The 14,221-nt window shown below is 31.2% G+C and overlaps 1 protein-coding gene across 7 annotated transcripts in view; it reads right to left on the minus strand.

The window, feature by feature from the left end:
* Positions 1-308: 308 nt before the first annotated feature.
* The window catches only part of POSTN (periostin), a 34,650-nt gene continuing 20,737 nt past the window's right edge, over positions 309-14,221 (minus strand). The window contains exons 17-23 of one of the 7 annotated variants that reach the window (XM_019658714.1): positions 12,041-12,121; positions 8,506-8,595; positions 7,752-7,841; positions 6,987-7,064; positions 6,524-6,607; positions 2,146-2,187; positions 309-1,092 (exon numbers count right to left, since the gene is read on the minus strand). In XM_019658714.1, the coding sequence (XP_019514259.1) occupies positions 1,055-1,092; positions 2,146-2,187; positions 6,524-6,607; positions 6,987-7,064; positions 7,752-7,841; positions 8,506-8,595; positions 12,041-12,121 (503 nt within the window). In that variant the 3' untranslated portion in view covers positions 309-1,054. The remainder of the gene's footprint in view (positions 1,093-2,145; positions 2,188-6,523; positions 6,608-6,986; positions 7,065-7,751; positions 7,842-8,505; positions 8,596-12,040; positions 12,122-14,221) is intronic. The other 6 variants (XM_019658710.1, XM_019658716.1, XM_019658715.1 and 3 more) reach the window with 6 other exon arrangements.

The following is a 14,221-nucleotide window of genomic DNA, read 5'->3' on the forward strand; positions in this document are numbered from 1 at the left end:
TAATGGACTCTAGTGTTACTTCGGTCTTGGTTTAGAGCATCTTTCTGGCTCCTTCTCATACTAGCCCAATCCTGGGAAAAATTGATTGATGTACTTGTGCTTGTGTAGTGCTGATTAAAGGACACAGTGCCTTGTAGATTATTGAAGATTTGCCTCTTTACCCTTTGAGGACAGTAACTGCCTAATTAATCTTTTGAATCCTCACACCTTAGTATAGTTCTGTGGTTATATTAGATACTCAGGTCGTGTTTAATGATTCCTTTATTGTATAATGATCATAGTACTTTAAAAATTCAAGAAACACTAAATTCATTCAATTTCCTTTAATGAGTATTTGTTATTGAAAAGGAGTATAAAGTCCTGTTTCCAACTCCAAACTTATTAACTTAAACCTTGAGTTTTCTGAATTACCCAATTTGAAGTAATTCTTTTTATACCTGAAAAATGGTTTTATTAAAATGTTTGAGATAAACATATGTATTGAAAGAAGCATATGACAAACATTTCAAGAGTACAAAATTAGTTGTAGAAATAGCATAATTTACCGGTAGATCCACATTGCATTAGAAATGTGCAAAACAGTTTGATGTAAAAGCTTTGTTTGTTTTTCTAATACTGATCACTCTTTTTTATAACTTAGCTTCCCATGGGGAGGTAACTGGTTGCATGCATTTTACCTATCCACTACAAAAAAAATTCAAGGCTCAATCTTTTCAGTGGGATAACCGCTCACCACTCTGAGATTTGAATTGCAATGATTCCTGTGATAAGGATTTTCTTGGATGATCCCAAAGTTAGCCAGAACTTCTAATGAAAAGATGTGAAAGCCTGTAAGATATTCTAATTCCCTCAGTTCCCATCCCACAGGAGGCTAACTCCACATTTTTCCTCATGTTCCTCATTCAGAAAAAAAAAATTGTATTCTGAATTGTTCAGTGATTGCTTTTTTGTGCTGACAGTTCATTTCCTGAAGTCAAAGTGACTCTCATAATTTTCCTTTAAGATCAGGTTATCATTTTAGGGCTGCATAAACTTTGTTGTCTTGTTTGGATTTTCACTGAGAACGACCTTCTCTTGATCGTCTTCTGGATCCTGGTTAGGAAGAAGGGAAAACATATAGATTGTAAATGTGATGCAACTTTAGAGTTTAAAAATATGATATTCTATACATAACTATATCTATAAAAGACCATCATTTCTGATTGTAATAAACTTTAGATTTGTTTTATTATTAAAATCCTTCACTTATGATGATGAAATCAAGGTTATCCTCCATTTAAAGTATATGAAAATAATAATTTAAAGTGCTGATTTCAGTTCTTCAGAAAATTTGAATGAATTTAAATGTTTAGAAGAAACACTCAATTTAAAATAAATACTTCATAAGGCTTCAATTAAAAATTACTTGTACAATTGATTATTTAATTTTAAATGTCTACATTGGATTAACATAAAATCAGATATGCTCATAATAAGCCATGCAACTTCTTTTGACTATTATTATGTAATTACTTTAGAAATTCCAAACTTGTAATTTATTCTAAGTTCCACAAGGGGAATCTTTGATTTTTGAATGTATGAGAATGTAAGGTGATTTACGTAGAAGATTAGAAAGTGCACATAAGAATAGCTATGAAAAATACTGTAGTGCATGAATGATATATACATGATTATAATCTACAAATTATATCAAAATGTGATACATAATTATATTAACAACTTTCTGTATGTGTACAGTGTTTATGCTTCAAACTGTAGCATAAAGTTATCTCAGTTAATAACATTTAACAGAGTTTGGGTCCTCCTGAACCTGCTTTTGCTCGGCTCTGATAGTCAAGGATTTCTTTTCAGTTTAACTTTATTTGAGTCTTCCCCGCGCGTTCAATATATTTAGCAGTTTACATAAGCATGATTGTCTTTCCTTTAACATTTGTTATTCTTATATTTTCCTGATAGTGCAGAACATGAACAATTTATTTTCTGATTTTTGTTATTAAAATACTTTGCTCCCACACTGGCTATCTTTTCTCCCTGACAGACTGAACAAAGTCCAGTAAAATGTATGAAGGCACTCTCCTTTTCATTGGTTTCTCTTAACATAAAATAATTGTGATATATGCTCATTACTGTCGTCAATGCATTTACCTTGAGCTCTTTTGTTGGCTTGTATCTTCCTCACAGGTGTGTCTAAAATTAAATAGTTGTAGTTAGAAAAAACTTTGAAATTATGGCTAACATCAGACGGGAGACCATAGTAAAGTGGAAAAGTATAAAGTCTTAAATAAACATCACTTAAACATGTGGATTATCTTTTGGAGTAGTGAATTTCATAAACATGAGACTTTTGCATTGACAACAGACAAAGCAGACACTTGTTGTTTTCCACATAGCATGAAAATGTTCACTATTGCAAAGCATATTGTTTCATTATGGCATTTGGAGCCCATATAGCGAGCCACTTTTGCATGGAGAAAATACTTACATGACTTTTTCATCTTTTTTGTAAAAAGTATGGCTTTAGGATGAAGGGATGTAAAGTTTAGCAGGAGTATCGTCCAAGAGATAGCCACTAATTCCTATTCATGATGTGTCAGACTACTTACTGCCTCTATAAATTCTCATTGTAAATTAATTCATGATTACCTTATAGCAAATGAAGACAACAAAATAGCATTGGCCTAATAAGTCAAGAAACAGATTTGAAATGTAATGAATCCAGTGATAAGGGTTTTCTTTGATGGATCCCAAAGTTAGCCAGAACTTCTAATGAAAAGATGTAAAAAACTGTAAGGTTATGATTATATAATAATAAGCAATTCAGGAAATGTATGACAACATAACCCCAAATTTAATTCCAATCCAACATGACCATTTAAAATAAAAAATAACTAGTTAAAAATAATAAAAGCTTTCATATTTAAGAATTTCACATGTCCATCACTATGCAGTTTTGGGTTTTTACAGTGGCAAAATGTTTCTCAATTCCTTTGTTTTTCTTTTAATTCATTAATAATACCCAGCTTGTAGGTCTAGGGTCAAATTTTCACTCTTGGGCATTTGTTCTTGGGCATTTGAGATCAAAGATGCTCTCCAACTTCATTTTTCTGCTTACCTTTATTTTTTTCTCCAAATTTTGACTTCTGGTGTTTTATATATCATCCATATTAAACACTTAAGTCAAATTTTTTCTATTATATATATTTTTTCAATTCTCTTAAATTCCATAAAATGTAAGGCATAAAATAGTCACCCACAGTAATTTTGACTGTATGTCACCAAATACAAAAAAAAATTTACAAATTTTTTTAAAGAATTCCCTTTCTGTCTATGTGGCACATTTCAAACATGTTCTTTTTTCCTTTAGACTATGAGATGAATAACCATATTAATGCTGTAACAAAATACTGAACTGTGGAAAAACCTCATTAAATTGGATAATGGGGGAAAGTTTATATGGATAGGCACTTTTGAATTTTGGAATATGCTCCAATTGATATACTTTTCTTAACCTTAGATTTAATTGGTAACAAGTTATGACTTATAAAGTGTTGTCAAGAAAAGATGGATCCAAACTTTAATTAGTGAATAAGACCACTGGTTATAATAGACTTATTAAACTCCAAATAGCTGTTATTATACAATTTAAAACAAGATCATAGAAGTATTCACAGCATTACTTTTCAAATCAAGGTCACTTACACTTAGATTATCTTTCATACACTTGACAGTGTTCAATTGATGAGAAACCAATTAACTATTTCATTAATTTATTACTATTTTACTATGATAATAGCAAAATATGTGTTCATTGTGGCAAACATACATCTTTAGAAGAAAACGTGAATAAAGTGCACAAAATCAGATTTCTTCCCACTGGCTTCCTGCTCTCAAAATGAAGAGTTGTATCAGGTCATGTTTAGAGAAGCATGTTTTTTGAAACATGCAAAATGCTTCAGCTCAATTATTTGCAACATTTTTGCGTTTTTCTGTGGCTATCACTTTGGAAATTTAAAATACTGTGTAAAATATTACTTTATTGACCAGGTTAGTGTTAATTGAACATAATTCTGATAATATCTAACATTACTGAGAATTTATATATGCTGAACATTATTCCAAGCACTTTTCATATATTAACTCATTTGGACGTAGGTAACATTACTATCCCTACTTTTCAGAAAGGAACCAAGGCAGAAAAGAAACAGCTTGCTTAAGTTAGTTTGAGTTGGAACCCAGATTGGGAGTCAGATCTACAACCTGATCCCCTGTTCACTAAAGAAGCCATAAATCTTTACATGTTATATTGGTAGATTTGTCAAAACCTTCCAAAACAACTCTTTTTGGTTCCTTTCTCCATAGCCAAATATTCTCCCTTTATTACTTTAGCAGTTTTAGTAAACGCAGTTCTATCTAAGAATGAAACTCTTTATGCATTTTGTGAGAACATTTTTTACTTTAGGGCTCTGAAGCGTTTCAGTGACAAATCAAATATTAGTACTGAAAGGACCACTTAGCCATATTGATAGTCATGACTTAAATGACTGAGGAACACACTCAGTTCATCAAAATGTACTGTACGTACCACAACATGAGTAGTTCAGATAGAAAACTCCAAGCTCAGAGATGAAGACCATAGTTTGGATATAGATCAATTATTTATACTCTCAAAGAAAAAAGCCAGTGTCATGTGACATAATCTTTATTCATGCCAACTTCTTTGTAAATCTGTGTTTCTTAGGATCTAGGCAAGAGGATACTTGTAACTCAGGGGTGACCTAATGACTTTACAGTGATGGAAGAAAGAAAGCTAACATGTCCAATCAATGTCCAGACACTAGTGGCTATACTGAATATACTGCTAAGAAGATAAATCTTGGAAATGTTTTGGTAAAAATTTATGGCATGCATTGTGGAATATGATGTTTTATTGATATGTAGATAAACCATATATTAGGAACTAAAGGAACCAACCTCTGCAATGAACGGAATCATGAGTTAAGGGAAAAGTCCATTAACTAAAAATAGAATATCATATTCTTAACTTTTAGCAGGTATATCTTTTATTCTTGGCTGAAGCTATTCTTTAGTTATTTTTTATTGTTTATAATGGACTTGTTAACAGGGGGCTTATTAAAGGGAAGGAAACATACTTACCTGAAGTATAAGCTTAAATAAAGCAATATAAACAAGTACAACTAGTAATCAATTCATTCTCTAAAAAGCACTGCTATTCTACAAAGCTGCTTACTATGGCAAGGACTAAAAAAAAAAGAATTCAATTTACTCTTCATAATGTCTTCGCTTCTTCCCTCAAATTTGTGTGTTTACCTAGCAGATTGTTAGGCATTTGGAGGTAGACGAGTGAATTTTGTATTACATCTCACAGAAATCTTTTGTTTCATTATGCTTTATGTATGTCATATACTCCCTGTGGTCTGAGAGGAAATCCTATAATTTTCAGACACATACCTTTCTATTGAGGGGAAATTCAATCATTGGTTGAACTAAAATTATTTATTTTTACTATTGCTGAACAGTGTTAACACTATATAAAAGGTTTTATCTACATTACACTAAGGAATAAAGAAACAATAATTGTCAAATGTGCAAATGGTCCCTAGATAATTTACATCTTTTTGGACATAGTGATACAATTTTTAAAATTTTAAGCAGAAAAACCATCTGGACCATACTTTGGATAAATACCCAAAAAAATATAGATTTTTCTATATAATTTAAATACTTGTTTCTCTAAAATAATCTGTCATCTAAATGCTTTTGTTCATAAAATGGACTAAAAATTCATTTATTCTAACGAAAATTATCCAAATTATATTTATAACATTTACTATTTCTTTGAATAATTACTGTTTTGAGTTTTCATAAGATTTTGAATTCTTTTTTTTCTCTTTTGCTTTCAAAAGTAGGTCCTTTTAATGCCATAGACAGAGAACATTCCATATTTTAAAGATTAAGATTAATTTCATATGCAAAATAATTTACATCTCCAGCTATAGATTATTACTCAAACTGTTAGAAGAAACAGATACCCATTCCCGAGAATGTAGTTTTAGAAAATTACTAAGTGCACTGTTGGTTTTTCTTCTAGATCTATGCACTTAAAGAATCCATAAACATGCCTTTATTATTGTTGTGGGGGCAGTGAATACATTTTTTTAAAATATAAAAAGTGTGTCCATTTGAGCTTGTTTAAACAACTACCAATTTAAAAAGTTTTCCCCTTTCATGTACTTAAAATATCCTTACAATTATCTGTGTCAAAGCAGAAAAAAAATATTCATTGCTCCCCAAGTTTTATATCATAGAACTTTTTAAAGACTGCTTAAACTAGTAATCATTTCTTTATAAATATGAATTAAACTACCATTGAACAAACCAATGTGTTAAGACACTACATGATGCCATCTTAAAAAAAAAAAATCCTGAATGCTCAGTCTTTAAAAAGTTGAAGAACTCAGTCACCAGAACCTGTTAAAGGGTTAGTTATTTCCCTTTTACTAACCTCCCTGAAGCAGTCTTTTAATATCTTCATCTTCAAATAAATGACCATCACCACCTTCAATGAATTTGGTGACCTTGGTGACCTCTGATAGGATACATGTTTATAGCAGAAATAGGTTTATGTAACGAAAAGACAGGAGACGTGTTGTGATATATAATGGCATCTAACCAACAATGAATTCCAGACCAACACTTGGTTCTTTCTCAGTTTCTAGTGCTGTCTTTTGATAAACCAATTTTCTTATAAAGCTGTTGAAGAATATATAACAAATATATAACATAACAATAATATGACTGTCATTTAAATTTCAGTCTATACCTTTGGACTTTTTCCTTATGTTGGTATGGAACTTAAACAAAGAAATGACATAGAATAGAAAACAAAATGAGGCCTCAAAGATTATTCAGACTTTGATACAGGTAGCTTAGGTAAAGTCATATACTTATTTTTTTAGAATGCTGACCTTCTTGAAATAATTTCTTCAGAGTTTCTTCTGTTTCTCCACCACCAGTAGTAATCCTAGTGTATTTTATTTCAGGACCTAAAAGAAAGACAATTAAAAAAAAAAGTCTAATACGGGCAGGCAAACTCCTCTAGAAAGAACCAGACAGTGAGCATTTTAGACCCTGTGGGTAATATGGCCTGTGTTGCAACTATTCAACAGTGTCACTATAGTGTGTAAACAACCATAAACTTTAAATAAATGAATGGACACTGTGTTCCAATAAAACTTTATTTACATATGTATGTGGCACAGGCCATAACTGCTGACTGTTCATTTAAACAAATACTTATAACATAGATGTATTCAGAATTTTGGCTAATTTACTAGTGGAGACTGATACAGAGGTTGACTAATCTTATTGATCAGTGGTTTTATACAAATTTGCGTACATTTTGGTACATAGATGTGTAGACCTTAAGAGAAATGGAAAATCAAAGGAGGGAATGGTTTTGATTCTAGGTTATAATAGTATATTATATAATATGCATGAATACATATAATAAAAATACTTATAGATTTGTCTAAAAATTTCTAATTCAGAGAAAAACATAGATTACATATTTGGAATATTATATATGAAAAAAAGGTGATGAAACAACTTTAGTAACCACCACTAAAATGACTTACTCTGTCTCTCAAATGATTCTATACAGCTATTTTAGGTTAACTGTAGTTTGATCTTTATAATTCAAGTATAGTTCCATGTGTAAAAGTAAAGATTACCTGTAATGATTCGTTCTTCCCTTGTCTCTTTTTCAGTTATTTCCATGGGCACTCCATCAATGATTTTGGTGTACTTTTTAATTATTGGCTCTGAAAGTAAGGAGAGAAGAATGCATTTGATTTATCCCCTGATGGGGTCTAAACTGTCACAAACTAGACATTTGAATGATTAAATGTATTTCTCAAAACAATACCATTTAAAATTAAATCATAATTATTTTAAGGGATGTATCTCAAATAAATTTAGATCAACAGAGGTCTAAAAGGTACTAATTATGCCCTGAATCTTGGGTGGGGTAAGAGCTGGCTGTCAGGCTAACTTTCCATGTCATATTTGTTTCCTGACTGGAAGGAGTGTTTAGTGAGAATCCAGGGAGTTAGTTCTATTGTACCTTATTAGAATGAGAACCCTATGATAAGTCCTAACAGTGGCCTGTTAGTCAGTCTTATACAATGGCCATGTTTTTTCTTCTAAGTCCAATATGTTCTTTTGTATTGACATTATTGTTATTATATTTCATAGTCATCACTGCATATGCAGAAGTAATGACAGTGTTATTGCACATGATGACTTAATGGGTAAGTTAATTCCAACTAGATCCATTAAAAGGTAAACTATATTTTATTTGACAGGCCCATAACTAAGAAAAGTAGTCCCACAATTTATATAAAAGTCCAGAGAGAACATCACATGTTTAGTATATTTAAACCAACACAGTTATGGCAACTAGGCCCCAGGAAACACATAACACACCTCCATGGATCACTTCAGTTACTGTTTCACCTTCTTTAATCAGCCTGAATTCAGGTTCACCTTCAATTTTCACCTTTGTTATTATGGGTCCTGAGACATTGTTTTAGGAGACAAATTATCATGTTAAAGCAGTCCTTTAAATATACCAGAAGAGGAAATTTAATTCAACATTTGGTGTTACTGAAACATCGAAGTGGTTTCAGGCTTTATGAAATCCATTTAAAACATTTCCTATTTTCTTCAAATTAGGCAGTATTTATGAGAACAAATGCCTCAGTCAATTTGTGTGCTGCTAAAATTACTTTAATCTGAAATTAGCATTTAAATTGATATATAAATCCATCCACTGATTCATAGTTGTAAAGTATGATCACACAAAATGTTATATGTAGCTATACTTTCTGAACCTAATTGTATGTACAAATTTGAGTTGCTCTAATGATAACTAGTGTAGATCTTACTTACCATACTGAGATTGTCTATTACTCCTTCCTTATTAAAATTTAATTTTAATTTTAATCACTCAGTATCTTACACTTTTTCTCTAATGGGCATAAAATTGAAAATTTAAAAATCCCAACATTAAGCCTACCTCTAAGATACTGAATTTCAGGTTTTATGAAAAAATGGATTTGCATACTTACCTTCTATATGCAAATGATGTAAAATTTTACTAATTAATAATTAAACAGTCCTTCAAATGCAAAGTTAAACTAGTGTTGCATTTGACTTGCAAAATGGTTTTTCTCCCAGAGAAAATCATTTTGAATGTTAGAAAGCTGATTATTAGTTAATCAAGACTATTTCATAGAGAAGAAAAATGAAGTTCAGTACATTTAACTCATACTGTAACACCTTTTAACAGTTGAACATAATTGTATTTGCTCATCTTTGAGAGGGTTTATTTGCTTGCCCAGTAATTGTCAGAGTACACCATTACCCAGAAAAAATAATTTAGAACAATTTCAAATAATGAAACTAAAAGTATAGTTCTTTCAAACAACAAATACTTCACACCATGATATTTGATCTATGGGGCTAAGAGAGTATCAAAACATAGGCCAGGTTTTTAAGATGTAGAAATTTCAAAAGGAAAGTACACTTAAAGAGTTTAAAAGCAGGAAATAAGTTAATATATTATCCAAATCAACATTTATTTAAAAGAACCTAAATTGACATTTCAAAAATACCCTCTATAGTTAAACTCTATGAAGGCAGGATTTTAATCTTTTTTTTTTCACATTTATTCATAGCATTTAGGAGAGTAATTAACACAAGAAGTGCTCAATAAGTATGTGTTGAATTGAGTTTCAGTCGATTTATTCTTAATTCTATAATTTTATTAAGTATATTTTTTAATAAGAAACATCTCAAAATTGTTTCTTGGAGCCTAATTTATTTAGTGAGAATTCAAGTCATCAATTAATTTCCAAAAGTGCAAACTGTGAGAAACAAATGCCAGTAGCAGTCTTAGAGCTGGATGATTGTAAATGGCTGCCAAAAGAAGTATTGGTTTCCTTCATTATGTTACACAAAAGCAGAATTTCTGAATTTTTTAGTTGAAGAGTTATTAATGCTTAGATGACATGATTCCATTTTTCATCCTTGTTCTCCTTATAGGAAGAACTCAAATATTGTTGATGCTCCACTGTGTTCCTAATTGAATTAAGATTAATACAATAGAATCCCACTGACAAGACTGGAAAGATAAATGGATTGAATGAAGAAGCTTGAAAGAAAAGATAGGAATCTCCGAAAATAAGAACAATAGCACATGTGAATGATTTCAATATAGAAGCTCTGTACTAGTGATTATATAAAATTTTAGGGAATCTAATTTTTAAAAACTGTACATGAATTTTAAAATCAAATGTACTTCAAAGGATCATTTGATCATTTTTTCATTAAAAGGATCATTTGATCATTTTTTCATTAAAATGATCAAGAAACATTTTCTCAACAAAAATTTTTGTGATTTAATTTCTTCTTAAGACACCTAATTTTCTTCATCAATATATAAATCAAATGACCATAGTATACTATTTTTAAGAAAAGAAGCACAGGTTTCAAGGAATACCTGAATTTTAGTTCTCAAAAGTTAGTAAAAATGTAGATAACTAATTAGGTAGGAAATAAACTTTTACATATGTGTTTCCAATGTACAAGTTTTAAGCCATAGCTAGTTTTTAAAGGCTTAGACAAAAGTATTCAAGAAGTTTCCATCTCAATTCAGAGAATGAGAAGAAATATGAAAATCAAAGATAATTAAAATAGTAGTTTTCTTGAGATTCAACTGAGAACATGGTCTACTTTTTTTTTTTTGAGGTCTGTTTTTATCCTTTTTACAAAATAAGTAAGATAACATCTTTTCTCTGTGGTAAGCTGCCACATTAAGATGTTTAGGCATGGAAATAAATTACCAGAGGGTAAGGGCAGAGGGTAGTAGAAGCGGGTAAAGAGAGTCAAATATATGGTGATGGAAGGAGAATTGACTTTTAGTGGTGAACACACAATGGAATATATAGATGATGCATTATAGAATTGTACACTTAAAACATATCATTTTACTAACCAATGTCATCCCAATAAATTTAATTAAAAAGAAAAACTCAAGCAGTGTAGAAAGGCTTAAAATTAAAACAATAGTCACCCCACCGCCTATAAAAGGAGATGTTTAGACATGGAAATAAAAACATCTTAAGGTCTGACCCTTAGCAATAATTAAAATACATGAAATGAAGGAGGGATTAACGATGTTGAAGTTGGCTAACATAAGCAGTAGGGTTAGAGAGAAAAGTGAGTGTTTGTTTAATGTAGTCTGAACATCAGGAGAGATGTTTAAATATATTATATATAATACAAATTATATATAATAAATATAATATAACATATATATATTATACTTATATATATATATATATATATATTCTCATATATATAAGTTCAGGGCTGGATTAAGGATTCCAAGGTTTGACTCACTGCACCAGCAGCTAATTATTCCCTCGTCTGTTTCTGGTGGTCTAATTTCAAAATATATCATGTGTGGTTATAATTTTAAAAGCTTTCATCAATGTTCAGCTTCTGTGCTTTATTTCTTAAGTTGTTGAATGAAAAACGCCTGCACTTTTTGGAAGAGCTTCTTGTAACAGTACAAAAAAGATCCATGTGAGGACTGGAATTAAAAACTACACGGAGTATACTCTGACAGAGTCTAACTGCAATAAAAAGCTCAGGATTTATTTGTTTAGCGAGTATCTGGGTACTAGTGCTAATGCAATGGCCAATTAGGTTCATTTGAAACTACTGTTCTGTCTCAATACAGAACAAGCAAATGTACTGAAAGGATTAAGAACGCACCATCTGCTCGGCTAAACGATTTGCATTCCGCATTCTGCAATAACACGAGCATGCCATTGGTATAGAAATATTTAGCATGTTAGTTTCGAAAAGAATGTAGATACATTCATAGAAACCAGTCTGTTATATGATGTTTTTCAGAATAAAAGGAACCATATATAACACTGATTTTTTTTACCTTCAGTTTTGATAATAGGCTGAAGACTGCCTTCAATCACTTTAATTTTGGGTTCCACAACTTTGGTTATAATTTTAGTTGCTGAAAGTATAGAAAGTGGAACATAAATGATGTTTGCATAAAAAACATCCTTAAGAAAATTGTTCTTTTTTTTTTTTTTTGGTTTTTGGTGGGTACTGAGATATCGGATATGGTAATATGAAGAGGCAGTCAGATACAGGAATTATTCATGGTACATTATCTAGTATTATCTTCTCATGTCCAGATGGTGAACTCTGACGTCCAGGGACTTGGATTTGTTCCAGTGAAATATACACTCACTAAGTGAGGAATTCTATCTAGAAATCTATAATTTTGAACTGTACCACTAAAGCTCTTTACCTTCTTTTGTACTTCTTGAAAATATTGGCTGCATAGCAACAGAAGACAAATAAACATGATTAATTTCATGCAATTCATAATATCTCAAATTGCATTGTTGAATTCTTTCTCAATTAAAAGAAAAAAACTAAAGGAAAAAGACTCAAAAAGTTTTCATGCATTTTATAACAGTAATGTAGAAAGGAAAATATGAAAAATAGATCACTATACTTAAAACTAAAAATAAATTTCAGCCAGCCAGATATGAGCTCTATGCAACAAGCATAACATAATCAATATTTAAGTTACAGGCTAAAATATCTTTAATTTTCAGCATTATCATCATTATTTTTTTTAATTTAAAGGTATGAATTTTGAATGTATGTCATCCATCCCACAAAGATAATAATATTCAAAATTTACTTAAGGTAATAGCCAACGATTTGGTTGGCTTTTGGTTGTACAGAATAACTGGAAAGGAGCCTCTGGAGCCATTCAACCAGAGCTACTGGCTTGTTGCCATTTCTAATTAGAAGCCTGAAAGGATGGCTTCATTCGGAAATAGGCTGCATTAAAGCTAACAGTACAATCATTAACAGATTGTGTTGACACTTTAGAGGTGAATGGTTAGCATTGTTTAGAATACGGCCACATTTTTACCTCAGGTGTCTGAGATATTTACCTGAGTTCTGGGCCTTAATTGTGACTATGTTTCAGTCATATCAGATTTTATATCTTTTTTTTTTTTTTAGCTGAGCCATCCTGCCACCTGTTGGCAGCTCAGTGGCAGCTCAGCTCTGGCCAGGAATCGAACCGGCAACCCTGTTGCTCAGAGCTCACATTCTTGAGTGAGCTCTTTACCAACTGAGCCACTCGGCCGGTCCTAGAATTTATATCTTGAAATCTCAAATTATGAAGCTCTAAAATTCATCAAATTTGTGTATCCAATTATTGATTCCACAGGTGGTCTTTACTATAGAGGAACCTTTCTATGAAGGTCAAATCCACAGGTCAAATCTGCAGCTAGTATCAAAATGGATTAATTACTTTTTGTCTTAAGGACTTGCAATTTTGGATGTTTAGTTGGTTGTTAGTTTCGTTTCAATCTTGCTTTTCTGAAGACTTAAATAGTTTTGATAGGTCACAGGCTGAGGAAAATATACTGATTTTACTTCTTTCCACTTCAAATATTATATAGTTCACATACTAAAGAGCATTTTTTCCCAAAACAGTTTAAAATGTGTGGGTTTTTTTGGGAATAACAATAATATGTATCAAGGAAATTGTATAGACAAATCAAGCAAGGAGCATAAAAATGAAATCTTTGCTTTAATTGGCCTCTACCTCTATTTGAAGCACATCTAAATAACAGTATACCCATCTGGAGAGGAGTTAAATAAACATCGACATCAGACTGTAAACCTCAGAGCTATTTCAAGAGCTCTGAGTTGGTAGGTGAGATTCATTGGACTTGCATCATCTCATAAAGAGTAACTTATTCTCTGTGAGTGAGGATTCCATTTCAGTAGATGAAAATAAAGGGATTATAATATGTTGGCTTATTGTAAGCAAAATATGACATTGACATATGTGGAAAGTGGTGGACCTATTATGGATAAAATAAGAAAAGTAAAGAAATGTAGCGCAGATATACATCTTTAGTGGAGAAAGATGACATAACATTTCTGATGAATAGAGCCCATAATTTGTTACAAAATATATCTTTAACAATATTGTACACTCCCATACTGAAATTTATACCATGTTGAATCATAACTATTCCAACTATATCTTTCAAACAGTGCTGGGCTGGCCTGATAC

This window comes from Hipposideros armiger, unplaced genomic scaffold, assembly GCF_001890085.2.
Source record: "Hipposideros armiger isolate ML-2016 unplaced genomic scaffold, ASM189008v1 scaffold_287, whole genome shotgun sequence".
In the NCBI taxonomy this organism is placed as follows: domain Eukaryota; kingdom Metazoa; phylum Chordata; class Mammalia; order Chiroptera; family Hipposideridae; genus Hipposideros; species Hipposideros armiger.